This window comes from Babylonia areolata, chromosome 10 (genome assembly GCF_041734735.1).
Source record: "Babylonia areolata isolate BAREFJ2019XMU chromosome 10, ASM4173473v1, whole genome shotgun sequence".
Taxonomy (NCBI): Eukaryota; Metazoa; Mollusca; class Gastropoda; order Neogastropoda; family Buccinidae; genus Babylonia; species Babylonia areolata.
Window position 1 is genome coordinate 9,190,107 of NC_134885.1, and position 27,500 is coordinate 9,217,606.

At 42.9% G+C, this 27,500-nt stretch overlaps 1 protein-coding gene and 1 non-coding gene across 3 annotated transcripts; one reads left to right on the forward strand and one right to left on the reverse strand.

Moving 5' to 3' along the window:
• Positions 1 to 90: 90 nt before the first annotated feature.
• LOC143286431 (ATP-dependent DNA helicase Q1-like) lies at positions 91 to 19,897 on the reverse strand. 2 transcript variants are annotated; one of them, XM_076593994.1, is made up of 12 exons: positions 19,760 to 19,897; positions 17,633 to 17,809; positions 16,946 to 17,125; positions 14,570 to 14,875; positions 14,097 to 14,263; positions 12,562 to 12,643; positions 9,042 to 9,190; positions 7,315 to 7,432; positions 5,891 to 6,029; positions 4,447 to 4,541; positions 3,692 to 3,964; positions 91 to 1,270 (listed from the first exon to the last, which is right to left on the reverse strand). In XM_076593994.1, the coding sequence occupies exons 1-12, from the start codon at positions 19,764 to 19,766 to the stop codon at positions 549 to 551; spliced, it is 2,415 nt and encodes an 804-aa protein (XP_076450109.1). In that variant the 5' UTR covers positions 19,767 to 19,897; the 3' UTR covers positions 91 to 548. The 2 variants fall into 2 exon arrangements, with proteins under 2 accessions (XP_076450109.1, XP_076450110.1); XM_076593995.1 differs by lacking the exon at positions 19,760 to 19,897 and adding an exon at positions 19,241 to 19,302.
• A 78-nt stretch (positions 19,898 to 19,975) lies between these two features.
• Trnae-cuc (transfer RNA glutamic acid (anticodon CUC)) lies at positions 19,976 to 20,047 on the forward strand. The gene has a single exon. It is a non-coding gene; the product is annotated as a tRNA-Glu (tRNA).
• Positions 20,048 to 27,500: the final 7,453 nt, after the last annotated feature.

A 27,500-nucleotide genomic window follows, 5' to 3' on the forward strand; every position in this document is an offset into this window, starting at 1 on the left:
ATGGACATGGAGTAGGTTAAGAGGCAAAACCAGAAATGGAGCAGGGCAAGAGGCAAAACTGGAAACGGGGCGGGATAAGAGGCAAAAATGGAAATGGGGTAGGGCAAGAGGCAAAACTAGAAATGGAAATGGAGCAGGGCAAGAGGCAAAACTGAAAATGGACATGGGGTAGGGTAGGAGGTAAAATGGACATGGGGCGGGGCAAGAGGCAAAACTGGAAATGGAGCGGGGCAAGAGGCAAAACTGGAAACGGAAATGGAAATGGAACGGGTGGCTATTAGTCAAGGTGACGCAAGCCCTGAAGTGGTCCACACATCATTATTACAGTCTGTCGTCCCACACCCAACGTACTTACCACTACACACACACACACTGCAGCAGCGTCATTTTACACACTGCTGCTCAGTTCAGATCAGTTTCAAAGAGGGGTCTGAGCATGCGGACTGATCCATACGTGCTACACCTCTGCTGTAAAAAACAAAACAAAAAACACCATTGCTGCTGCGAATCGCACATCAACACTGTCAATTCCACTGTACGTACTGCGGTCAGTCGTCACTGTCTGACACAGTAATAGCACCCACCTGACCTGCACTGCCCAAGGAAGAGTTAGAGGCATCAGTACTCCCACATCCACCTTTCTTTTTCTTACCACCACCACCACCACCACTGCTTTTTGCCTGAGGAATATCAAAATCGAAATCACTGTCATCGAAAACCAAGTCTGCAATGTCGTTTTCATGCTCCTCTTTTCTCCGCTTTGCTGCGTGTTTAGTTTTGTTGTTGGCGTCACTGTCATCACCGTTACCATCATCATCGTCTTCATCGTCCTCGTCGCTGATCACAGGTTTGCGTTTCTTCCCCGTTGAGAGTTTCTTGTCATCACCATCACCATCATCATCATCATCACAGATGACAGGTTTGCGTTTCTTCCCCGTGGACAGTTTGCTGGTTCTGCGTGGTGTGTCACTGCTGGCGCCACCCTGACCACTAGTGGAGGCGGCTGACCCTCCACCCCCCAGCCCCTTCTGGCTGCCGCTGGCTGTCGGCCCACCGACTAAGGAGGAGAAGTGGGAGTGGTGTGTGTTGATGACGACGGGCTTCACCTTCGCCTTGCCGCAGCCTCCCTCACCCCCGTCACTCACAGTCTTGCTGCTGGAGGGCGCAGCACCGTTCGTGGTGGTGGCAGCAGACACTGACGACGAAGGCTTGGACACAAACTCCATGACCACCTGGGCGGAGCCCTTCAGCAAGGCTGTGGCTCGGGCACCTGCACAGTGCAGAGACAAGGTCAGGAACCACTCCTGTGGCACCGGAGGGTTTGGGGGAGGGACATAAATGGACATCGACCAGTCACCAGATAGCTGATACACACTGAAGGTTTGTGGGAGCAGAGCAGAGAGGGGCACAAACAAGACACACACACCAACCAGTCACCAGACAGCTGATACACACTGAAGGTTTGGGGGAGCAGGGAGGGGCGGTTTCAGTTTTCAGTTTCAGTAGCTGAAGGAGGCGTCACTGCGTTCGGACATATCCATATACGCTACACCACATCTGCCAAGCAGATGCCTGACCAGCAGCGTAACCCAACGCGCTTAGTCAGGCCTTGAGGAGAAAAAAAAAAGGTGAATAAATAATAGATAAGCTTACACAAATAAATAAATAATAATAAAAGAAAGAAGAAAAAAAAAGGTGGTAGTAGTAGTAATAATAATAATAATAATAGGGAGGGGCACAGACAGACACCCACACACCGACCAGTCACCAGACAGCTGATATACACTGAAGGTTTTGGGGAGCAGGGAGGGCCACAAGCAAGACACTCACACACCGACAAGTCACCAGACAGCTGATACACACTGAAGGTTTTGGGGAGCAGGGAGGGCCACAAGCAAGACACTCACACACCGACAAGTCACCAGACAGCTGATACACACTGAAGGTTTTGGGGAGCAGGGAGGGCCACAAGCAAGACACTCACACACCGACCAGTCACCAGACAGCTGATATACACTGAAGGTTTGGGGGAGCAGGGGGGGGCACAGACAGACACTCACACACCGACCAGTCACCAGACAGCACATATACACTGAAGGTTTGGGGGAGCAGAGCAGAGAGGGACACAAACAAGACACTCACACACCGACCAGTCACCAGATAGCTGATACACACTGAAGGTTTGGGGGAGCAGGGAGGGGCGGTTTCAGTTTTCAGTTTCAGTAGCTCAAGGAGGCGTCACTGCGTTCGGACATATCCATATACGCTACACCACATCTGCCAAGCAGATGCCTGACCAGCAGCGTAACCCAACGCGCTTAGTCAGGCCTTGAGGAGAAAAAAAAAAGGTGAATAAATAATAGATAAGCTTACACAAATAAATAAATAAATAAATAATAACTATAATGTTAAAAAAAGAAAGAAGAAAAAAAAAGGTGGTAGTAGTAGTAATAATAATAATAATAATAAAAATAAAAATAATAATAATAATAGGGAGGGGCACAGACAGACACCCACACACCGACCAGTCACCAGACAGCACATATACACTGAAGGTTTGTGGGACCAGGGAGGGGCACAAACAGACACTCACACACCGACCAGTCACCATACAGCAGATATACACTGAAGGTTTGGGGGAGCAGGGAGGGGCACAGACAGACACTCACACACCGACCAGTCACCAGACAGCACATATACACTGATAGATCCACCCAACCCACCCCGGCCCAGCATCCCCTCACATGAGGAGGATGATATGGAAGGGGACTCTTTGGGGGAGGGGAGGGGAAAGGTGCTGTAAACGGACAACTGACCATCCACCATCCACCATGCAGCAGATAACAGTCATACTGAAAGGGGTGGTGAGGGTGGGTGTTTATTGGGGGGGGAAGGGAGGGGAAGGGAAGGATGGCACAGAGACACCTACCAGCCACCCGGTAACAGATGAAGATATGACAGGGAATGGAGAGGGGGGGGGGACACCCACCAAGTAGCAGATAAAAATAGGGCACTGAATGGGGTTGGGAGGGGGGGGGTATTTGGAGGGAGAGAGGGGGAGGGACACCCACCAGCCACCAGGTAGCATATGAAGATGACAGGGAATTGTGGGGAAGAGAGGTGTGTTGTGGGGACAGAGAGAGGAAGGAAAGGCGGTGCACAGAAACCCACCAGCCACCAGGCAGCAGATGAAGATGACAGGAAATTGTGGGAAAGAGAGGTGTGTGTGTGGGGGGTCAGAGAGAGGGAGGGAAAGATGGTACATAGAAACCCACCAGCCACCAGGCAGCATATGAAGATGACAGGAAATTGTGGGGAAGAGAGGTGTGTGTTTGTGGGGACAGAGAGAGGGAGGGAAAGACGGTACACAGAAACCCACCAGCCACCAGGCAGCATATGAAGATGACAGGAAATTGTGGGGAAGAGAGGTGTGTGTGTGTGGGGTCAGAGAGAGGGAGGGAAAGATGGCACACAGAAACCCACCAGCCACCAGGCAGCATATGAAGATGACAGGAAATTGTGGGGAAGAGAGGTGTGTGTTTGTGGGGACAGAGAGAGGGAGGGAAAGACAGTACACAGAAACTCACCAGCCACCAGGCAGCAGATGAAGATGACAGGGAATTGTGGGGAAGAGAGGTGTGTGTGTGTGGGGTCAGAGAGAGGGAGGGAAAGACGGCACACAGAAACCCACCAGCCACCAGGTAGCAGATGGTGGAGTAGGCGGTAAAGTGGAAGTCTTCCCGCACGAAGCCCTCCAGGACCAAGTGCGCCAGGATCCGCTCCGCCTTCTCCCGCGCCACCCCGGGGGCCTTGACCTCCCTGACCCTCAGGGTCGTGGCCCCCTTGCCGTACCAGGCGTCCAGGATCTTAGGGGCCGTCACTCTCTGGCTGGTGGCCTTGGCGTGGTTCAGGATCCTGATCACGTCCTGGCAGAGGCGTGTCACGTCCCGTTTGGCGCAGGGTTCTGGAAAAATGTTGTTGTGTGTTATGTTGTGTTGTTGTGTTGTGTTGTGCTGTGTTGTGTTGTGTTGTGTTGTGCTGCATTGCACTGTAATGTGCGCAAGATTCTGGAAAATACTGTACTGTACTACATTGTATTGGATTGGATTGGATTGGATTGAATTGGACTAGGATTGTATTGTATCGGATTGAATTGGATTGGACTGCATTGTGTGCAGGATTCTGGAAAACATTGTATTGTATTGTAATGTATTGTAATGTAATGTATTGTATCGTACTGCATTGTAATGTACTGTAGTGTACTGTATGTATTGTATTGCATTGTACTGAGAGCAGGATTCTGGAAAATATTGCACTGTATTGTTTTGTATTGTATCGTATTATTGTACTGTATTGTGCACAGGATTCTGGAAAATACTGTATTGTATTGTATCAGCAACATACACACATACATACACTCACACCCATACCCACACACACACTTACTCCCTAAGCTGGGATCACAGTGGTCACACATCCCGGCACAATGCGTGGAGTCCCACACCTCTCCAAAGTGGCGTGCGATGCGTGATCGGCGGCACCTGAAACAAGCAAGTCCTTTCTTTGATACAATATGATATGGATACTTATATAGCGCCTATCCTCAGTTGGAGACCAAGCTCCAAGAGCTTTACAAACTCGGGGTCATTTACGCAACAGATCACCTACCTGGGTAGAGCCGACTGACGGCTGCCATTGGAAGCTAATCATTTGTTTCCTGTGTCATTCAATCCAATATCAGGCACGCACACAAACGCACTCAGACAGACGAGTAACATTTCACACGTATGACGGTTTTGTTTATTTACCTCGCCATGCAGGCAGCCATAGCCCCGTGGTTTGTCCTCAGCCACGTGGAGTGGTGGCCTGGAGGAAATGCGTCCACCCAGAAAGCAAGAGAATCTGAGCGCACGGGTTTGAATCCCACACTCGCCAGTCTCCTCCCCCCCCCCCCCCCTCGCGCCCCCACCTCTCCCCTGCCTCCTCCCGTCTCCACAATCCACAAGACCATGAATGGTGGTCTGGATGCTTGTCATTCGGATGAGACAATAAACTGAGGTCCTGTGTGCAGCGTGCACTTAGCACATGTGACTGAAAGCTGAAGTCTGTGAAACTGAGGTAAGAAACCATCGTTGTGAACATTCAGCCCCTGCATCCATCTGACACTGTTAAATCTCTTGGATCTAAAATGTTTACATTTTCTAATCTCAAGCAAAGCAGATGCAGCATTTTCATGGAAAATATAACTTAGAACGACACAACACTGTTTGCAACTCAAAACTTTAAAGGCAAAAGACAAGTGCAAAATTCTGGGCAAAACTGCCGTGTTTCAAACTAATACAATTACAGAACAACAAATTCAAACTGTCTCCAAAATACTTGTTACTTTTACCTGGCTCGCAGGTGCATTCTCTGATGAGAAATGACACACTTCAAAACTGACAAAATAAATAAATCACACAAGCATGTGTGAAAAGGCACACACGTGTACACACACACATATATGCACACCACAACCAAGCATTAACAAGCAAACATACATACACAGACGCAAACAAACAAACATGTACACACACACACCCACTCACTCACACACACATACATGCACAAAAGCCAGCACACACACACACACACACACACACACACACACATACTCAAACACACACATACACACACACAACCCCCAAACACACACAAGCAAGCAAGCAAATACACACACACACAGATGCATACATACACACATACATGCATACAAAGCACACACACACACACACAAAGCAAACATACATGCACCAACCCATCCACACACAAAATATGCACACACACACACACACGTACACACACACATACACACACACACATACAGGCACAGAGAGACTCACAAACTCACCCAGACACATCGATGCAGTACGCTACAATGCCGTACAAATTCTCCAGCCCTGTGCGCTCTGTGAACACCATAGTGCTCTGTCGTGCCACGTCAGCGAAGCGATAGTACAAGATGCAGTGGGACTTTTTACCATCACGCCCTGCACACACACACACACACACGCACGCACACACACACATGCACACACACACACACACACACACACAACTGTTTTGAACTCATCACAACTCCATGTACATACACCACTTCAAATAGTCCTCTGCCAAGCAACATCATAAAAGTAATGATACTCTCCCTATTTTTATTTCTTTCTGAATGTTTTTTTTTTACTATAAGTGATATCAGACAAAAAAGGAGGAAAGTTAGTTACTCTGTCTTTTGAAAGAAGAAGGAAGGTAATAGTTTGTTTTAAAAGAAGGAAGGTTATAGTTTGTTTCGAAAGAAGCAAGTTTACAATCTGTTTTGAAAGGAGAAGGAAATTTATTGTTTGTTTTGAAAGAAGGGAGATTATAGCTAGTTCAGAAAGATTGCAGATTATAGTTTGTTTTCAAAGAAGGAAGGTCGTAGTTTGTTTCGAAAGAAGGTTTCCATTTGTTTTGAAAGAAGGTAGGAAGGTTATAGTTTGTTTTGGAAGAAGGGAGGAAACTTATAATTTGTCTGAAAGAAGAAAGGTTACAGTTTGTTTTGAAAGAAGGAAGGTTATAGTTTGTTTTGAAAGAAGGAGAAAGGTCGTGATTTCAGATTTGTGTAGAAAGAAGGAAAGTTATAATTTGGTTTGAAAGAAGGAAGGAAGGTTACAGTTTGTTTTGAAAGAAGGAAGAATAATCTGTTTTGAAAAAAGGAAGGTTATAGTTTGTTTTTGAAAGAAGGTTATGATTTGTTTTGAAAGAAGGAAGGAAGGTTATAGTTTGTTTTGAAAGTAGGTTATGATTTGTTTTGAAAGAAGGTTATGATTTGTTTTGAAAGAAGGTTATGATTTGTTTTTATGGTTTGTTTTGAAAGAAGGAAGACCCCCGAAAGCGGAGTATGGCTGCCTACATGGCAGGGTAAAAACGGTCATACACGTAAAAGCCCACTCGTGTACATACGAGTGAACGTGGGAGTTGCAGCCCACGAACGCAGAAGAAGAAAGAAGGAAGGAAGGTTATAGTTTGTTTTGAAAGAAGGTTATGATTTGTTTTGAAAGAAGGTTATGATTTGTTTTAAAGAAGGTTATGATTTGTTTTTATGGTTTGTTTTGAAAGAAGGTTATGATTTGTTTTGAAAGGAGGTTATGATTTGTTTTAAAGAGAGAAGGTAAAAATTTGTTTTGAAAAGAAGGAAGATAAAAATTTGTTTCGAAAGAAGGAAGGTCATAGTAGTTTGCATTATCAGAAGAAGGGTGGTCAGAGTTTGTGTTGAAAGAAGGAAGGTAGGTTAGGTACCTGCCCTGCCGCTCTCTTGGTACAAGTTCTCCATGGACTTGCTGAGGGAATGATGGAGCACAAAGCGCACGTCTGGCTTGTCAATGCCCATGCCGAACGCCACTGTCGCTACCACCACCTGCACACACACACACACACACACACACACACACACACACACACACACACACAATGTCTCGAATGACTGACTTGATCATCTAAAACCACACATTCACGAATAGTCGTTAAACTGAAGAACAAAATTACTGACTTAATGTCTATGATTAACCAAAAAAGAACCACAAACACCTACCCTCAGATTTCATGACACATTATCACACAAGACCTGATCAGCTTGTTGGGTTTATATGAAGATCAGGCTTTTTTTTTGCTTTTTTTTTTTTTGCTTTTTTTTTTGTCTTTCTTCTTTTCGGCAGATGTGGCGTACGGTATATGGAGCAAGCCACATGCTTTGACACCTTCCCGAAACTGAAACTGGTCACACAACTCCAGCAATCACTCCAGTATTCTGACCACAAAAAAAAATAATAGGCATGATAATATACCTGTATCCGTTTCAAATCAAATTTTGTTAAAGTACTCTGTTCTTCTTTATAGCACTCTCACAACAAATAGGCCTAATAACATGCCAGCGTCTGTTTCAGACTGCTTTAAATTACTCTGATAACATACCAGTTAGCCTAAAAATATACATGTGTCCACTTCAGACTTCTTTAAAGTACTCTGATAACATACCAGTTAGCCTAAAAATACACCTGTGTCCACTTCGGACTTCTTTAAATTACTCTGATAACATACCAGTTAGCCTAAAAATACACCTGTGTCCACTTCAGACTTCTTTAAAGTACTCTGATAACAAACTAATTAGCCAAATACTTCAACTGCATTTGTTTCAGACTTCTTCAAAGTACTCTAACAACAAACTGATAGGCATAATAATAATGATAATTATTATCATTATTATTATTATTATTACAACAATAATAATAAAATAATAATAATAATTAACTTGTACATGTTTCAAATTTCTTTCAAGAATGGACCTTTTTTTTCCCCCTCTCTCTCCTCTGCATTTACGTCAATTTACACAAGAAATACAAGACTGTTAAAATCTCCTGATTACTGATATGTCAATAAATTATCACCAACACATCCTCAATTTTTTTTTAATAATGTTTTCATACAGGCTGCAGTCACTGGTTTGGATATTAACACAACAAAAATGAAAATGATGCAAGATATCCTGGGAATGCTGAAAATAAAGCGTACTTTATCTATGTGTGTCAGCTTTCACCAGGTCTTCAAAGTGCCCCTCCTATGATCATCTTATTGTCTCACCGATATCAGATTTGTTTCTCCCTACTTTATGGGCCGCAGCTTCCACATTCACTTGTGCCTACAAGTGGGCTTTTATATATGTGGCCGCTTTTATCCTGCCACTTTGTGTATTTGAATTGTTTGTATTGTATTACTCCTTTGTCTTTTTTTTAAATTTATTTTGTGTGTGTGTGTGTGTGAGTGTGAGTGTGTGTGAGCGTGTGTGTGTGTGCTTGTTCATATATATCAATTTTTATTATTGTCTTGGTGTACAGATACACACATATGTTGACCTGGGAGATCAGAAAAATCTCCACCCTAAAATCTACTAATCACAGCCAGGACTCAAACCCAGGACCCTGGGGTTCTAAAGTCCAGCGCTCTAACCACTCGGCTATCGCGCCTATCACCTGTATCTGATCAGATGACCACAGCTGATGCACACGACTGCGCTCTTTGGCGGGAATGTTGGCATGGTAACAGAGAGACTTGATCCCGTATTTCTGCAACCCTCGGGCGACCTCCTCAGATTCCTTTTGTGAGAAACAGTACACGATGCCTGCAACACACACCGCTGCCTTCAGACACGCTCTGCCAGCGTCTGCCCATCTAAGTCTTGGAACGCACTTTGCCAAAGTCTACCAATGTCTTGGGACATGCTTTGCTAAAGTCTGCCTTAGTCTTGGGACGCACTTTGCCAAAGTCTGCCTTAGTCTTGGGGCACACTTTGCCAAAGTCTGCCTTAGTCTTGGGGCACACTTTGCCAAAGTCTGCCTTAGTCTTGGGGCACACTTTGCCAAAGTCTGCCTAAATCTAGGTGCACACTTAGTAAAACATGCTTCGCCAAAATCTGCTTACATCTTGGGAAACACTTCATGAAAGTCTGCCTATGTCTCTCTACACACACACACAACACTAACAACTTCAACAATGCTTATAATATCATATCAAAACCACACATCCACACACACACAAGTACCACACAAACAGATTCATGCACATGCACACACACACACACACAGAAACACACCAACACACACACACACACACACACACACACACACAAATAAGTTCATAAATATTCTTTCTCTCATTTCTTTATATTTGTTATACATCACAACATCTACATTCCATTACATACCACCCAAGAAACGATAACTAACATCCAAACAAAAGCAACTCATTGCACACAAAGTACAGGTATGAAGGAATCCAATAACAAACACCCTAACACTCAAATGACAGCAATTTATTGCATACATACACAGGTAGAAAAGAAACCCAACAACACACCTGACTGCTTTGAGAACTGCCTGGTGATGAGATTCCCTATGCCTGTAATTACTTCTTCCTGCAGGTAGAAAAGAAACCCAACAACACACCTGACTGCTTTGAGAACTGCCCGGAGATGAGATTCCCCATGCCTGTAATTACTTCTTCCTGCAGGTAGAAAAGAAACCCAACAACACACCTGACTGCTTTGAGAACTGCCCAGTGATAAGATTCCCTATGCCTGTAATTACTTCTTCCTACAGGTAGAAAAGAAACCCAACAACACAACCTTCTTCTTCTTCTGCATTCACTCGTATGCACACGAGTGGGCTTTTACGTGTATGTCCGTTTTTACCCCACCATGTAGGCAGCCATACTCCGTTTTCGGGGGTGTGCATGCTGGGTATGTTCTTGTTTCCGTAACCCACCGAACGCTGACATGGATTACAGGATCTTTAACGTGCGTATTTGATCTTCTGCTTGCATATACACACGAAGGGGGTTCAGGCACTAGCAGGTCTGCACATATGTTGACCTGGGAGATCGTAAAAATCTCCACCCTTTACCTACCAGGCGCCGTCACCGTGATTCGAACCCGGGACCCTCAGATTGACAGTCCAACGCTTTAACCATCCGGCTACTGCACCCGTCCAACAACACAACCGACTGCTTTGAGAACTGCCCGGTGATGAGATTCCCTATGCCTGTAATTACTTCTTCCTACAGGTAGAAAAGAAACCCAACAACATACCTGACTGCTTTGAGAACTGCCCGGTGATGAGATTCCCTATGCCTGTAATTACTTCTTCCTGCAGGTAGAAAAGAAACCCAACAACACACCTGACTGCTTTGAGAACTGCCTGGTGATGAGATTCCCTATGCCTGTAATTACTTCTTCCTACAGGTAGAAAAGAAACCCAACAACACAACCTTCTTCTTCTTCTGCGTTCACTCGTATGCACACGAGTGGGCTTTTACGTGTATGACCGTTTTTACCCCACCATGTAGGCAGCCATACTCCGTTTTCGGGGGTGTGCATGCTGGGTATGTTCTTGTTTCCGTAACCCACCGAACGCTGACATGGATTACAGGATCTTTAACATGCGTATTTGATCTTCTGCTTGCATATATACACGAAGGGGGTTCAGGTACTAGCAGGTCTGCACATATGTTGACCTGGGAGATCGTAAAAATCTCCACCCTTTACCTACCAAGCGCCATCACCGTGATTCGAACCCGGGACCCTCAGATTGACAGTCCAACGCTTTAACCATCCGGCTACTGCACCCGTCCAACAACACAACCGACTGCTTTGAGAACTGCCCGGTGATGAGATTCCCTATGCCTGTAATTACTTCTTCCTGCAGGTAGAAAAGAAACCCAACAACACACCTGACTGCTTTGAGAACTGCCTGGAGATGAGATTCCCTATGTCTGTAATTACTTCTTCCTGCAGGTAGAAAAGAAACCCAACAACACACCTGACTGCTTTGAGAACTGCCTGGTGATGAGATTCCCTATGCCTGTAATTACTTCTTCCTGCAGGTAGAAAAGAAACCCAACAACACAACCGACTGCTTTGAGAACTGCCTGGAGATGAGATTCCCTATGTCTGTAATTACTTCTTCCTGCAGGTAGAAAAGAAACCCAACAACACACCTGACTGCTTTGAGAACTGCCCGGTGATGAGATTCCCTATGCCTGTAATTACTTCTTCCTGCAGGTAGAAAAGAAACCCAACAACACACCTGACTGCTTTGAGAACTGCCTGGTGATGAGATTCCCTATGCCTGTAATTACTTCTTCCTGCAGGTAGAAAAGAAACCCCAACAAAACACCTGACTGCTTTGAGAACTGCCTGGTGATGAGATTCCCTATGCCTGTAATTACTTCTTCCTGCGAGGAAGAAAAGAAACCCAACAACACACCTGACTGCTTTGAGAACTGCCTGGTGATGAGATTCCCTATGCCTGTAATTACTTCTTCCTGCAGGTAGAAAAGAAACCCAACAACACACCTGACTGCTTTGAGAACTACCTGGTGATAAGATTCCCTATGCCTGTAATTACTTCTTCCTGCAGGTAGAAAAGAAACCCAACAACACACCTGACTGCTTTGAGAACTGCCTGGTGATAAGATTCCCTATGCCTGTAATTACTTCTTCCTACAGATAGAAAAGAAACCCAACAACACAACCTTCTTCTTCTTCTGCATTCACTCGTATGCACACGAGTGGGCTTTTACGTGTATGACCGTTTTTACCCCACCGTGTAGGCAGCCATACTCTGTTTTCGGGGGTGTGCATGCTGGGTATGTTCTTGTTTCCGTAACCCACCGAACGCTGACATGGATTACAGGATCTTTAACGTGCGTATTTGATCTTCTGCTTGCATATACACACGAAGGGGGTTCAGGCACTAGCAGGTCTGCACATATGTTGACCTGGGAGATCGTAAAAATCTCCACCCTTTACCTACCAGGCGCCGTCACCGTGATTCGAACCCGGGACCCTCAGATTGACAGTCCAACGCTTTAACCATCCGGCTACTGCACCCGTCCAACAACACACCTGACTGCTTTGAGAACTGCCCGGTGATGAGATTCCCCATGCCTGTAATTACTTCTTCCTGCAGGTAGAAAAGAAACCCAACAACACACCTGACTGCTTTGAGAACTGCCTGGAGATGAGATTCCCCATGTCTGTAATTACTTCTTCCTGTGATGAGGGTTTGGGGCGTACCTGTTGGAAAATAAGAAAACAGTTAATTGTCTCACTGTCTTTCTTTTGTTGCACCTAAACAGTGGAATTCACTACCCTCACACCTCTGTTACACTGTTATGCATGTGTGGGTGTATGTGTGAATGTGTGTCTTCATGTTTTACATTTATTTGCTTATTTATCATCATTGTTGTCTTATTTATTTATTTATCTATTTATTTATTTATTATTAATTTTTTTTAATTATTATTATCATTACTACTACCTTTTTTTTTATATTATAATTATTATTTATTTATTTATGTAAGCTTATCTATTATTTATTCACCTTTTTTTTTTCTCAAGGCCTGACAAAGCGCGTTGTGTTACGCTGCTGGTCAGGCATCTGCTTGGCAGATGTGGTGTAGCGTATATGGATTTGTCCAAATGCAGTGACGCCTCCTTGAGCTACTGAAACTGAAAACTGAAACTCTGTTACACCCTAACACCCGCATTCAAGAGAGCACTCAAAACATATCTTTTCAAACTGTACTTTTCTCACCGAAACTTTTTTTCCATCTGCATATGCTTGCTGTGATCTTATCGCTGGTTGTGCTCTTTGTGTTGATTTGTATGCATTTGTGATGATTTTGGTGGTGGTGTTTTTCTGTGATGCCTGGTTCCTTGGTGTTAATTTTTGACTGAGGTGAATGGGATGTGCTTTATTTTGCTGTGATTACTGCCTGTGTGATTTGAGACTGTGATGGTGCCTGTGTTGATTGACATACTTTTATGTCACTTAGTCTTAAATATGTATATTTAGCCAATGTCATATGAGACTGTTGACTTTGTACTTATTTTATGTCACTCAGTCTTAAATTTGTATATTTTATTGTAAAGCGCGGTGATCCCCATCTGAGATGATGGTATTGGGCTATATTAGCCTGCATTTCATTATTATTATTATCATTATCATTATTATAGTCTGTTACAGCCATCCAAGTAGTGAAGTCATATCTACTGTGTCAAGGGCTCAGCACTGGAAGTTCTCTGCTTCTGCCATTTTAACCTTCCCTTCCTGTGGAGTGATGGCCTAGAGGTAACGCGTCCGCCTAGGAAGCGAGAGAATCTGAGCAGGGTACCTGATAGTAGAGGTTGGGTCGGTTGAAGTACTCTAAAAGAGGAGAAGGAGAGTTACAGAGGTTGGGTCTGTTGAAGTACTCAAATAGAGCAGGGTACCCGACAGAAGAGATTGGGTCGGTTGAAGTTCTCAGAGGAGCAGGGTACCTGATAGTAGAGGTTGGGTCGGTTGAAGTACTAAAACAGAGGAGCAGGGTACCTGATAGTAGAGGTTGGGTCGGTTGAAGTACTCAAACAGAGAAGCAGGGGACCTGATAGTAGAGGTTGGGTCGGTTGAAGTACTCAAACAGAGGAGCAGGGTACCTGATAGTAGAGGTTGGGTCGGTTGAAGTACTCAAACAGAGGAGCAGGGTACCTGATAGTAGAGGTTGGGTCGGTTGAAGGAGGATCGCAGCAGCAGACAGTCGGGGATGTTGAGGATGGTCTTGACGTCCTCCAGAACCTTGAGGGTGGCCGTGGCAGTCAGCCCCAGCAAGGGGACATTGGGGAACTGTCGCTTCATGATGCCCAGGAACTTGTAGTCTGCAACACAGCGTCACGAGTTGTGTGTGAGTGAATACATGAGTGAGTGAGTGAGTGAGAGTTAAAGAGAATGTATGTGTGTGAATTGTGGGGGGGCATGCATGTACATGCATGCATGCTTGCTTGCGTGTATATGAGTGTGTGCATACGTTTGTGTATGTGGCACCTTATAATAACCGTAATGATAATAACAACAATAACGACAACAACAGCAACAACATCAACAGATACAACAGCAACAACATTCACCACCATCACCTCCACAAAACAGCGCCACGCCCACCACGCCCCTGCAAAAAAACCCACCAGGTCGGAAGTCATGACCCCACTGAGAGCAGCAGTGCACCTCGTCAATCACCAGCCGCGCGAACCGCCCCACCTCGTACATCTTCTCCAGGCGGTTCATGAACCGCTTGGACTTGGCCAGCTTCTCCGGGGTGACGTAGATGAGGCGCAGGGTGGCCCTATGGTCCGTCATGGCGTCCTGGACGCGCTTGACCGTGGCCTTGTCGGCATCCGCGTTCAGCATGGCTGCCTCCACGCTGAACTGCTCCAGGGCCATGACCTGGTCCTCCATCAGCGACACCAAGGGGGACACCACCACCGTAATGCCTGGGCAGTCGTTTTGGTTCATCGGTCTATCATCCATCAACCTATCATGATTAACCCTTTCACTTCTGGAACTATTTGTGATTTTTTTTTTTGCAAAATAATCACTAATCTCTAAAACAAAAATCACAAAAATCAAAATTATGCTAAAAAGTTTGTAAAAGTATAATGTTTTCTTGAAAGAAAATAAATGGAGAATAGAAATATCATAACTTCAATTCTGACAGGATGAGAAAACTCACAATCAGGGGAAGATAACTCGTATTTTTAGAAGAAAAAAAAAGAAACATAGAATTTTTTTTCTTAGAAGAAAATTCAAGTTTGTTTGTTTTATGGGTAGAAATAGTGCTAAAATGTTAGCAAATGTAAACAATTTTACAACAATCACAATCAAGTGCAGTTTTGTTGTTTCCTGCACTATCATGTTATTTTAAACATAAACACCACACATAACCATTTTCATACACCCACACGCACACCATCCCACCCAAACACCCACAAACACTATCACACAATATTACAACATAAAAACTCACTGTAAACAACATTTCTGCTTGAAACCTTCATCTAGAGGGTTTCACAGTAGATGTAAATCTCTAAATGAAGACTTCATGCCAAATTATTGGGGGGGTTTTCTGCACCAACTTCTGACACGATTCCACCCCCTTCCTGTTGATGTACCTTGTAGCATATAATCATCATTTGGATAATCAGAATCACTTCAGCTGATCAACAACAACATAACTTTTGTTTTCTATCACATTTTCGTAGTGGCTATTGTTGATGTTGTGCCCAAAATAAAACTCTAGCCACCTCTTCTGTACTGTGCATTCTGGCAGCCATGTTGACACACCCAACAGCTTTTTGCTTTATAAAACGGAAAAAAAAAACCATCAAATTTGAGCCAGAACATGCCAAGAAATTGCTTAATTGCTTCAAACACTCATCAAGGCAGTCACCATTTGCAAGGGAGGTAAGCGTATGCACCAGAGGGCTGGACACATGATTATACAGTTACCCACAAACCGTGGATACATCCACAGTTGGAAGTGAAAGGCTTAACCTGATCAGTTGATTGATTCATCCAGCAGTCATTACACCACCACTGTGATTCCTGGACAATCGCTTTGTTCATCAGACTATCATCCATCAATCTATCATCATTAACCTGATCAATTGATTCATCAAGCAGTGATTACACCACCACTGTGAAGCCTAGACAATCATTTGGTTAATCAGTCTATCATTCATCAGTCTATCATCATTAACCTGATCAAATCATTCATCCAGCAGTCATTACACCACCACTGTGACGCCTGGGTAACCTATCATCCACCAGTCTATCATCCATCGATCTATTATCTGATCAATAAACTGATCAGTCATTTCATTCATCTATCCACCAGTTTTTATGCCACCGCTGTGATGCCTGGACAACCTATCATCCACCAACCTATTGTCAGTCAATGTATCACCCATCAGTATATCAATAAATTTTCAGTAAGTTCATATATATCAGCTTACCAGTCAAGTTACTCAACTCATCCACCAGTCTATCAATAAGCTGATCAGTCAATTCATACATCAGTCTATGAAAAATCGCCACCCTTTACCCACCAGGCATTTTGACAGGGATCGAACCTGGGACTCTCAGATTTGAAGTTCAACACTTGAACCACTCAGCTGTTGCGCCCATTGTCAGTTTCAGCTTCAGTTTCAGTAGCTGAAGGAGGCGTCACTGCGCTCGGACAAATCCATATACGCTACACCACATCTGCCAAGCAGATGCCTGACCAGCAGCGTAACCCAATGCACTTTGTCAGGCCTTGAGAAAAAATAAATAATAAAATAAAATGAAATAAATAAATAATAATAATAATATCTTTTTTTTTTAATATAATAAATAAATAAATAAAATAAAATAAATAAAATGAAATAAATAAATAATAATAATAATAATGAAAATAAATAAAACAAAAAAAAATTTTTTTTTATTAAAAAATTAAAAACAATTATGTTAAATAAGCAAATAAATGTATATAAAATAAATATAAAAAAAAATTGTCAGCATACCTTTAGACAGCAGGGCAGGAAGCTGGAAGCAGAGACTCTTGCCGCCACCAGTGGGCATGATCAGCAGGCAGTCCCGACCCGCCATGGTGGCGTTCATCGTCTGCAGCTGCATGGGCCGCAACTCCTTCATGCGGAACACAGACTTCAGCTTCTCCTGAAGCTGGCCAGACCAGGAAAAGTCTGCACACAGCACACCAACCCACCCACTTTGTATATGACATGCATTGCTCACATGCATGCATACACATGATCGTTCGCATGCATGCATGCATGGGATCACATATGTAGGCACATTCATGCACACGCAAACCTGCCTGTATTGTGCGTACACACACAAGCAACCACACACATTTCATTTATCTTTTGTTTTTCTTATGAAGTGGTATGGGAACAAAACAATACGAAAATACAACATCAAACATATATATATATATATATATATATATATATATATATATATATATATATACAGGCATGCCTGCGCTATGAAACACAAAATAGAAGAAGAAAGAGAAAGACAGACAGAGACACACGAGAGAAACTCAGAAAGAATCATTACTCATCATTTTTTTCCCCTCCCATCCCGACTTTCCAACCACTCTTCTTCCACCCTGACCTCTCTGTCCTGTCCCACTCCCCCACCCACCCCACACCCTCCCACCTCTCCCCTCACAATGTACAATTTACCTGTCTTCTGCCATTTACTGTCAGATTCCTGACGCCTGGCAGTCGCCTGGCTCTTCAGGACATTCTCCAGCTCTGTCTGTCGCTCCAGGAGCTGAGACTGCCGAGTCAGCAGTTCCTCCAGCTGATCCTCCACCTCCTTCAGGTCACGCTTCACCTGCTTCAGCTCTTTTTGGTAATCTGCACACACATCAGAGATGCCAACCCCCTGTCATGTGTTTGTAGGAACAATCAGGAAGTTTGGTATGAACATTTAGAATTTTGTAGGAACACTCTGACTTAGAGCAACATCAGCAAACATTTATACATTTTATCTACAAGGTGTACAAACATTTGGGCCTGCCTTTAAGTTTAACACAGTGTAACTGCTATCTGAGGCTGTTTGTAATTGTTACATTAGGTCTGTTTTCCACTGTCCAGTTTCTTGCTGGTGCTCTGTTTATAAATACTTCCTCAGGAGGTCACCTGAGAGAGGCATACTGTAGCAAGTGTTCGTCAATGACTTCCTTGCGCTCCACAGCTTCATCCACCAGGCAAAGATGCTGTTTCACCTTCTTGAGCATCAATAACAACATCCTTCACCTCTCATCATTACATCATACGTTTTTGTCTTTACATAAATGAAATAGAATTATATCATAGTAGGTACAATCCTAATCAGTGCACATATGAAGAAAATCTGGAAAACTGTCAGAGACAGCACTGCTGTCGGTATGAGGACCTTCAGACCACAGTGAAGGAAAGGAAAATGTGATAGCATGGCCACATGACAGGAACTGACAGACTCTCTGAGACCATCCTTTAGGGATCACTCCACCAAGTGTCAATGGGTACCTCGCTATGATTGGGGAAGGTTACAAACAATGGCAGAAGGAAAGGACTGGGCCCTGCCTTCTTATGCCAAGCCTTCAACACAGTGGAAATGAAATTAAATGCCCTGACAGCCATAAAAAAAAACTATCGGACCTTCAAATTTAACCTTTTTCATCCATCTTGGAAAGGATGCTACATTTGATGTGACAGGCACAGTCACTATTACTCAGGAAACAAGCAATTATAAGCTGCACTGCACTGAGCCCCAACCTAAAAATGACGACACCACCTTGCAAGAGTGACACAAACACAGAATTAGCAGTCCTACTGGTGCAGCCTCACCCAATCTACTTTTTTACAGTATATGATATTTTATGAGAGGAAGGCCATCCTGGCCTGGTATGTAGCTATGGATGCCACATTGGGTTTGTCTGAGGCAAATAATTCAATTCATATTAAAACTGTATTCTGTTGTAGCTGTGTTGTTGGACTTGGTCGATGATGGGTAAGGCAACAATTGGGACAGGCACTGCTTTTTTTATGCCTATGCTACAAAATCAGCACGTTCTGTCTACCATGTGCATCTTCATTCTTCTTTTATGATGAACCTGGCTGTTGTTGTTGGGTTGGTTTTTTGTGGGTTTTTTTTGTTGTTGTTGTTGTTGTTGTTGTTTTGTTGTGTTTTTTTTAATTATGCCTGTCCCTCAAAGTATGTACAACAGCCTGCACATACTACCAAACACACCAACAGGTGCGTCCCCACATGCTTAGTCACATTAGTTATGGCATTGTACTTACCGAGTCACCTGTGAAACTGTGACTGGTTTTGATGAGTTCGAGGAACAGACACCCCACCCCCGCTCCCACCCCGACTCTAAGGATGTGAGTCATTGCGGGTTTCAACCACACGTTTACGACTGGTTACAACACATGGTCTTGATTTTTTGATTTTTTGATTTCTTTTGGGGGGAGGCGTGGAGGGGGGGTGTGGGGGTGGGTATAAAAATTCAATCATCTGCGTCGTTCCGTTTCACAAAACGTTCGCAATTCAAAGACTTGGGTACACACATTCAGCATGACAGTGGCTCTAGCGGGCAGTGCGCTTCTGTTTTCTTTTCTTTTCTTTCTTTCTTTTTTCTTGTTATGCCGAGTTGTAAATCATGGGAATGTCTTTGACTGGAGCTGTAGTTCATGGCATCATCTTCAGTAAAAAAAAAAAATATATATATATATATATTGATCACCATGTGATCGCCAATCTCATTCACAAATAAAAATGATAAATGGGTATTCATTCCTGTCCCAAACAGGCATTACCTTCCATTGTGTTTGCTATTGATGACAACACGTGTTCTTCAGAAATGTTATGCAAGCCGTCGATATCACAGTATTATTCCATTATTCGGGGCTTTTCAATCGCTGTCTTTGAAGTATCACGATGGTCGCTGACATTTTGAAACCAACCGGATGCCACAATACGTCAAGAACTTTAAGGTCATAATATATATTATATTTTGTGGCAATAACTGTAAGTCCCAAGTGGTCTAGTGGTTAGGATTTCGCGCTCTCACCGCGACGGCCGGGGTTCGATTCCCCGCTTGGGAACTTTTTTTTTCCCTCTTGTTTCTTTTTTTGGCCCAATCTAATTGACAGTGTTGAACAAGTCTGCCCTATCGATAATTTGAAAAATATTTTTTTATTAACAAATTCACGGCACCTACGACATCAGCATTTTCTGTTCTGATAGATCAGTTTACATTCACACACACACACACACACACGCACACACACACACACACACACACACACACACATCATCCTTCTTCCACTTCTGTGACTCAGTATAATAGCTATTTATTTATTTTTATTATTTTGTGTGTGTGTGCGTGTGTGTGTGCCACGGTGTGCAGTGTGTGTGTGTGTGTGTGTGTGTGTGTGTGTGCGCGCGCTTAGAGTTGATTTCATCTTATATAAATACCACTGTTATTATTATTATGATGATTATTATTATTATTATTATTATTAATTTATTTATGGTTGTTTTTTTTATCGTTTTTTTTCTCTTCTTTTTTTTTCTTTTCTCTTTTTTTCTTTTTTTCTTTTTTTTTCTCAAGGCCTGACTAAGCGCATTGGGTTATGCTGCTGGTCATGCACTATCTGCTTGGCAGATGTCAGTGGTGTAGCGTATATGGATTTGACCGAACGCTGTGACGCCTAGCTCCTTGAACTAGTTACTGATACTGATACTGTGACTACGTTGCTGTTCACATAGTTTGGTTGTCGCGATTTGCTGTTGTTGTTTTCTGTTTTCTTTCCACTCAGAACTTCAGTGTTTGTCAGTATTAATTGATAATAAGTTCTCAGTCTGAAAGCGTCTCCGTTTTTTTGTGTGTTTTTTTGTTGTTGTTGTTGTTGTTTTTGTTTGTTTTTTGGTTGGGTTTTTTTTGTTTTTTTTTTTTTTTGTTTTTTTGACTCACTTGTGTAAACAAAGTGAGTCTATGTTTTAACCCGGTCTTTGGTTGTCTGTGTGTGCGTGTGTGCGTGTGTGTCTGTGTGTCAGTCCGTGGTAAACTTTAACATTGACATTTTCTCTGCAACTACTTTGTCAGTTGACACCAAATTAGGCATAAAAATAGGAAAAATTCAGTTCTTTCCAGTCATCTTGTTTAAAACAATATTGCACCTTTGGGATGGGCACAAAAAAAATTTTAAAAATGAAGCCTAATTATATGCAAACTGCATTTACTGTTATATTTATATTTTTTGTATTCTCTAAACTTGGCACTTTGATCTGATATTCTGACCCAACAACAAGAGCAGTCATTATTATCATTTTTTGTTCAAACAGGAACTTCTTTTGCTAAGCATGGAAGTTTTTTTGTTTTTTTTTTTGCAAACGTTTTGGTGCAGATAGTAAAAAAGGGAAATTACTCTGTAATTAATACTAGGGGACCTAATTCGCTTTAAACTGATCTTTCTCATCTTAAACATTACATTTTGAAATTATACTCAATACATAAAAAGCTTGGATTTTTTTTTTTTTTTTTTTTAAGTGTATCACAAGTGAGTCTTGAAGGCCTTGCCTCTCTTGTTTTTTGTTGTTGTTTTTTTGTTTGTTTGTTGTTGTTTTTTTGTTTGTTTGTTTTTTGTTTTTTGGTTTGGTTGGTTTTTAAGCCGTGTAGTACGGAGGGTCGTGGTAGACGGCAGTCGGGGCGTGAGCCCGCGGGCGTGGGGAAGAACTAGAGTGAAGAAAGGGTCAGTGGTAGACTGTGACACGACAGACACACAAACACTGCCAGGGCTCGACTGACAGACCGTCAGTGAGGTAGAGATAGATAGATAGATAGATAGAGATAGCTAAGTGGAAAGACAGATACATACATACATACATACATACAGATCAGTAGACCGATAGATAGAGATAGCCAGGTGCATACATTATACATACATACATTCTGACGTACTATACATACTGGCAAACGGACATACATACATTCATACTAACATAACATATACATCAGTGCATGTGTAGTCAAACAACTGATTCACACATACATACATACATACATACATACATACTACTGTACATACATACATACATACTACTGTACATACATACTACATACATACATACATACTACTGTACATACATACTACATACATACATGCGAGGGGCGTTCAACTACTGAAGATTCTGAATGCAGCCATCATGTGGGCTTTTCGTCTTACACTCGTAAAAGGACAATTCCAGCTTACTGATATCAGTGTCCCGAGTCTAACTTTCATGCATTTTCCATTTTTTTTATAAACCACCGACCGTGTGTGTCCGTGGCACCCAGCCACCATTAAATAGGTAAACCCAAACTATGATAACACCCTCGAAAATCAAGTTGACTAGCTCGAACATCAGCGGCACTCAGGTACTGTATGTCTTCCTCTAAAGTAAACTTCTTCTTTAGAGCCGTGTTCAATTGTTCAGGTTGTTTGTTGTCTGTCTGAGGCGTTGCTGGCTTTGGTCAATGGCAGGTATCCAGACCACCCTTGTTTACAGTTCTCGATACACTTGGATGAAACGTTGTCAATGCTGAATTGCAAAGCGACACGCATTCGTTTATATACGTTATCATTGTACTTATCGTGATAAAAGTACACCTTGAAGGTCGATCAACCAAGTTCTCTTGAACAGCCACGGTTGATGGATTTGTAGACTTGTCAGCTGTTGTAGTACTGACGTTTATCATGATCTTCATTTCAGGCCAGTGAGCTTAATGATTTTGGTGTTCTTTCATCTGGTCTAGCTTATCAGGATTTGCCTGAGAATGAACTCTTTCCATACGAACGGCGAAAGAGACGACGTTAACAGCGTTTCACCCCAATTACCATCATCAAAATATTGCAAGCGGAAGGCTCTTATACTAAAGACGTGAATGTTGACAAAGAATACCACAATTCTGACGACGGAAATTAAAGGTTGGGTCATCCAGACACTCACTGGACATCCGAGGAGTCTGTGTAGAGGAGAAGAGAGGACTGGCCGTACTGAGTGAGTTAAACTAAGTGCCACTATTATTGCCATCATATTCAAAAAAGACCGAGAAAGGCCTATGACTGGTCTTTGTGCTTGTTTTCCAGTGCACTTGATCAGACACCTACACGTTAGTAAAGACCGGAAACGATAAACAGGTCTTGTTCACATGGGGTTTAATTAATCGTTCTCTCAAGCTTTCGTTCTGTGCTTGGACTTCATCAGACTGCCAGTGTCGAAAACACACACACACGTGTCAGTGTGTGTGTGTGTGTGTGTGTGTGTGTGTGTGTGTGTGTGTGTGTGTGTGTGTGTGTGTGTGGCGGGGTGGTGGTGAAAAGTTTGCATAATGAAAAATTATTTTTCAGTGTTGGCATTTCCCGGCCATATGTCACTTTCATTACCAGTTCCACTAGTAACATATGTTCGTGGACGATCAAAACATCAAGATCACCGTGGCGCACGAGCTTAAAAAAAACAACATCAACAAAACAGTGATATAGTTTATGGATGTATGTATGGATGTACGCATGGTGTATGGATCCAAAGCGTTAACCCCACGGACTTAACCCGCGCACAAGCACACGCGCGCACTGATTTAACTTGTGTGAACATGATGCCACGGTCAGTGTGCATGCGTGCGTGTGTGCATGTGTGTGTGTGTGTGTGTGTGTGTGTGTGAACAAATGGCCAGCTTGTGTCATTTTGCCTTGGTACACGGTGGGGTGCCATTTATTAATTTATTTATTTTATTCATTCATTTATCTTTTTTGTTTGTTTGTTTGGTTTGGTTTGGTTTGGGTTGGGTTTTTTGTGTTTTTTTTTTTTTTTTTTTTTGTTTTGTTTTGTTTTTTTTGTGTTTTTTTTTACTTTTTTTCCCCCTCAAGGCCTGACTAAGCGCGTTGGGTTACGCTGCTGGTCAGGCATCTGCTTGGCAGATATGGTATAGCATATATGGATTTGTCCGAACGCAGTGACACTCTTTGAGCTACTGATACTGATACTGATACACGGGGTACAGAAACCAAAGCCGGCAACAGAGAAACTGTCGCGGCAGTTCGCTGACAACCCTTTCATTATAGTTCAGTCTGCTTTCCTTGTGCACACGTATTCTACATAATATGCGGAAACGATTTCCCGTCAGTGCCGCCTATAGAGTCACGGTACAGGCATCACAGCCCATCAATCCTTTAGTAACGTGTACGTGCCTGGTAATAAATTTCCCCGGCTTAGTTTTTGCAACTGAAAGTGATTAAAAAATAAAAAAGAAAAGAAAAGAAAAGAAGAAGAACAACAACAACAATCTCTTCCAACTATTATATTCACACTGTAACAGCTGAGTGAGTATATATTGATTGATCAATAGTGGAAATTTCCGCGTCTTCTTCTTCTTCTTCTTCTTCTTCTCTCTCTCTCTCTCTCTCTCTCTCTCTCTCTCTCTCTCTCTCTCTCTCTCTCTCTCTCTCTCTCTCTCCTTTCTGACTGATTTTGTCTTCATAAATCGACTGACTGATTTACTAGATTTCAAGTTTAGTCCAACACGGCTAGATCACCAGGTTTGGCATATTTTAACCTCACTTATGGAGCTTAAATCGTAAACTCCCAATATATATATATATATATATATATATATATAGAGAGAGAGAGAGAGAGAGAGAGAGAGAGAGAGAGAGAGAGAGAGAGAGAGAGAGAGAGAGAGCGTTCTTTTGTTTAACGTCTATCACAAATTGCGATTTTAGACGAACTTGAAAATCCATCCCGGCCCTTCCCCACCCCACATATACCTTATGTTATCGTTATACGTTCCCTATATTCATCTCCTCAGTTTGCATTAAAAACTGAAGAAAAAAAAATTGAAGTAAAAAAAAAAAGAACTAAATAAAACAACTTGTACTTACTAGTCAACGAGTAATAATAACACACACACACACACACACACACACACACACACACACACACTCACGCACGCACACACACACACACACACACACACACACACACACACACACACACACACACACACACACACACACACACACACTCACGCACGCACACACACACACACACTCACGCACGCACACACACACACACACACACACACACACACACACGCACGCACGCACGCACACTCACAGCCAGTCTCCACAACTACAACGATTTACGATTTCACATGTGACATCATTGCACGAAAGACAGGAGTTTGTTTTTGTACACGTTTTCAACGCAGTTTCCGTCACACACATACCGATTGCCTCTGACCTATTCATGTTGTTGTTGACAGTTCGCTAGAATAGTACTTAGGTGTGTCCTTCAGGTTGTAAATGTAATGCACGACTTCCGCTGTTTCTTCCGGTCATTGTTACCAAGTCTCTACGCGCCATGCCCCGGCCGAGGAAGCTGCTGCAGCAGAAAAAAACAACAACTGAAAAGTTACTGTCAGCCGGTGAAAAATAATAAAACTATTAAAAAAAAAACTAAAAAAAAACAAACTCTGTGTGTGGGTGTGTGTGTGTGTGTGTGTGTTACTGAAATAGGTGACCGTGTTGGCTCAGTTTATCTCTCTCTCTCTCTCTAATTATATCTCTCTCTCTCTCTCTCTCTCTATATATATATATATATATAGCTGGTTAAGTGCCGAGCTATTATTTTCGAAGCCAGGTTGTGCCGGAGTTTCCGGCGACTCTCGCGGACGCCGGCTGGCACCTGACAAAAAGAAAAGAAAAAAAAAAAGAAGAAGGACAAAAGAGAAGGTTTAATTTCACGCGGCTGCCGCCACGCACCTCATTTAAACAACATGAATATCAGTTGTGCCATATGTTCTGCGGCCAACATTGTTGCTTTTGTATGTCAACTTAGAAATTTTATATTGCTCCTGCTAAATGAATGATTTTTTTGTTTGTTTGTTTTGTTTTGTTTTTTGGTGACATTTCTGTAACCTGTATGCTTTTCTTGTGTGTGTTTAATGCGTAGGGGGAAAAAATCATCGTGTAACAACCGTAATAATGTACATGTCTGCGACAACATCTCAGTAAGTTGATATTCACAACATAATACGCACATGTAGGCCCTATATACAACTATATTTAGATGCTGTAACTAGTTTCTAATGCAACAGCGCTATCTTAGTGTTATGCTGATTTTAAAAAAAATTAATAGTTTACTTGCTGTTGTTAGGCTTATTGTTTATTTTCTTTATTGTTTAGTTTTCCCATCATGTTGTCCGCTAAACTTTGTTTCTATTCTTCAGTTGTACAATTTTTTTTTCAAATATAATTATTTGTCTACTTGCTATATTTGCCACGGTTATTGTTTGTTTTCCACTAATTGTCTGTTAAACTGTGTTTCTGTCAATTCAGTCTTTGAACACAGTGAATAAAAAAAGAGAATAAAATGTTGCTTTAAGAAATCAGTTGGGTCGCGGCGGCTCAGGTAATCTCAGAGTGACCCGGACTCAATGTGGAATTCATCGGCCATTGATTTACATTAATTAGTATGTTAATTACATCTCAGTGTAGTTCCATCCCTCTCCTCCTGCTTGGCCGGCAGCGATCCCTGTAGGTGATATTCACCTGAATGTAACATAAACTGACTGATTTTTTTTTTCGTAAAGACTGCATTTTTGGCTTCGACGAGTACTTAAAATTTCCCGTTGATTGAGTGGATTAATTCAAGACACTGGCATGTACATTTTCATTAGCCTGATTCATTTTTCCGAGGTTTGCATTTGCCGCAGATCTTCATTTTTGCCGTCTTTCTACGTTTTTGCACACTACAAAATCACGTCTGATTCAGAGTCATGCTTCGTCAGTCACTTCAGTATCAGTGATAGTCTCTGTGAATAGGTATAGCCCTGCCTCCGTGCCACTGACTGACTCTCAGGACGCCTTTAATTCCCGTCACGATATGGGCACATGGGCACTTCACGATATGGGCACCTGGGCACCCACCCACCGGCGGCCTCTTCCCGTCATATGGGCACCCACCGGCCTCAGTCTTCCCGTCATATGGGCACGGGTCTTCCCCGCGTCATATGGGCACCCACCAGCCTCTTCTCGTCATATGGGCACCCACCAGCCTCTTCTCGTCATATGGGCACGGGTCTTCCCCGCGTCATATGGGCACCCACCGGCCTCTTCTCGTCATATGGGCACGGGTCTTCCCGTCATATGGGCACCCACCGGCCTCTTTTCGTCATATAGACACGGGTCTTCCCGTCATATGGGCACCCACCGGCCTCTTCTCGTCATATGGGCACGGGTCTTCCCGTCATATGGGCACCCACCGGCCTCTTCTCGTCATATAGACACGGGTCTTCCCGTCACATGGGCACCCACCCATCCACCCACTTTGACAGATCCTTTATCAACTGAAACGTTTTTTTTAAATCTTAATCCTAGAATTTAAAAAAACTTGACATTTTTAGTTCCGAGTTCTCTCTCTCTCTCTCTCTCTCTCATCTGAGTAACCCAGTCCCCATTTATGCTCATTGAGTCCCTTAATCCCTTCAGTCTCAGTCGATCACTCCGGCAATTC

What these genes read in the sequence shown, in the direction of transcription:
- LOC143286431 (XM_076593994.1), bottom strand. An exon ending in GACCCAACCTCTACTATCAG is followed by an intron (nt 12,644 to 14,096) that starts GTACCCTGCTCC and finishes ATTTTCCAACAG; the next exon opens with GTACGCCCCAAACCCTCATC. An exon ending in CATCTGCTACCTGGTGGCTG is followed by an intron (nt 1,271 to 3,691) that starts GTGGGTTTCTGT and finishes TGCACTGTGCAG; the next exon opens with GTGCCCGAGCCACAGCCTTG.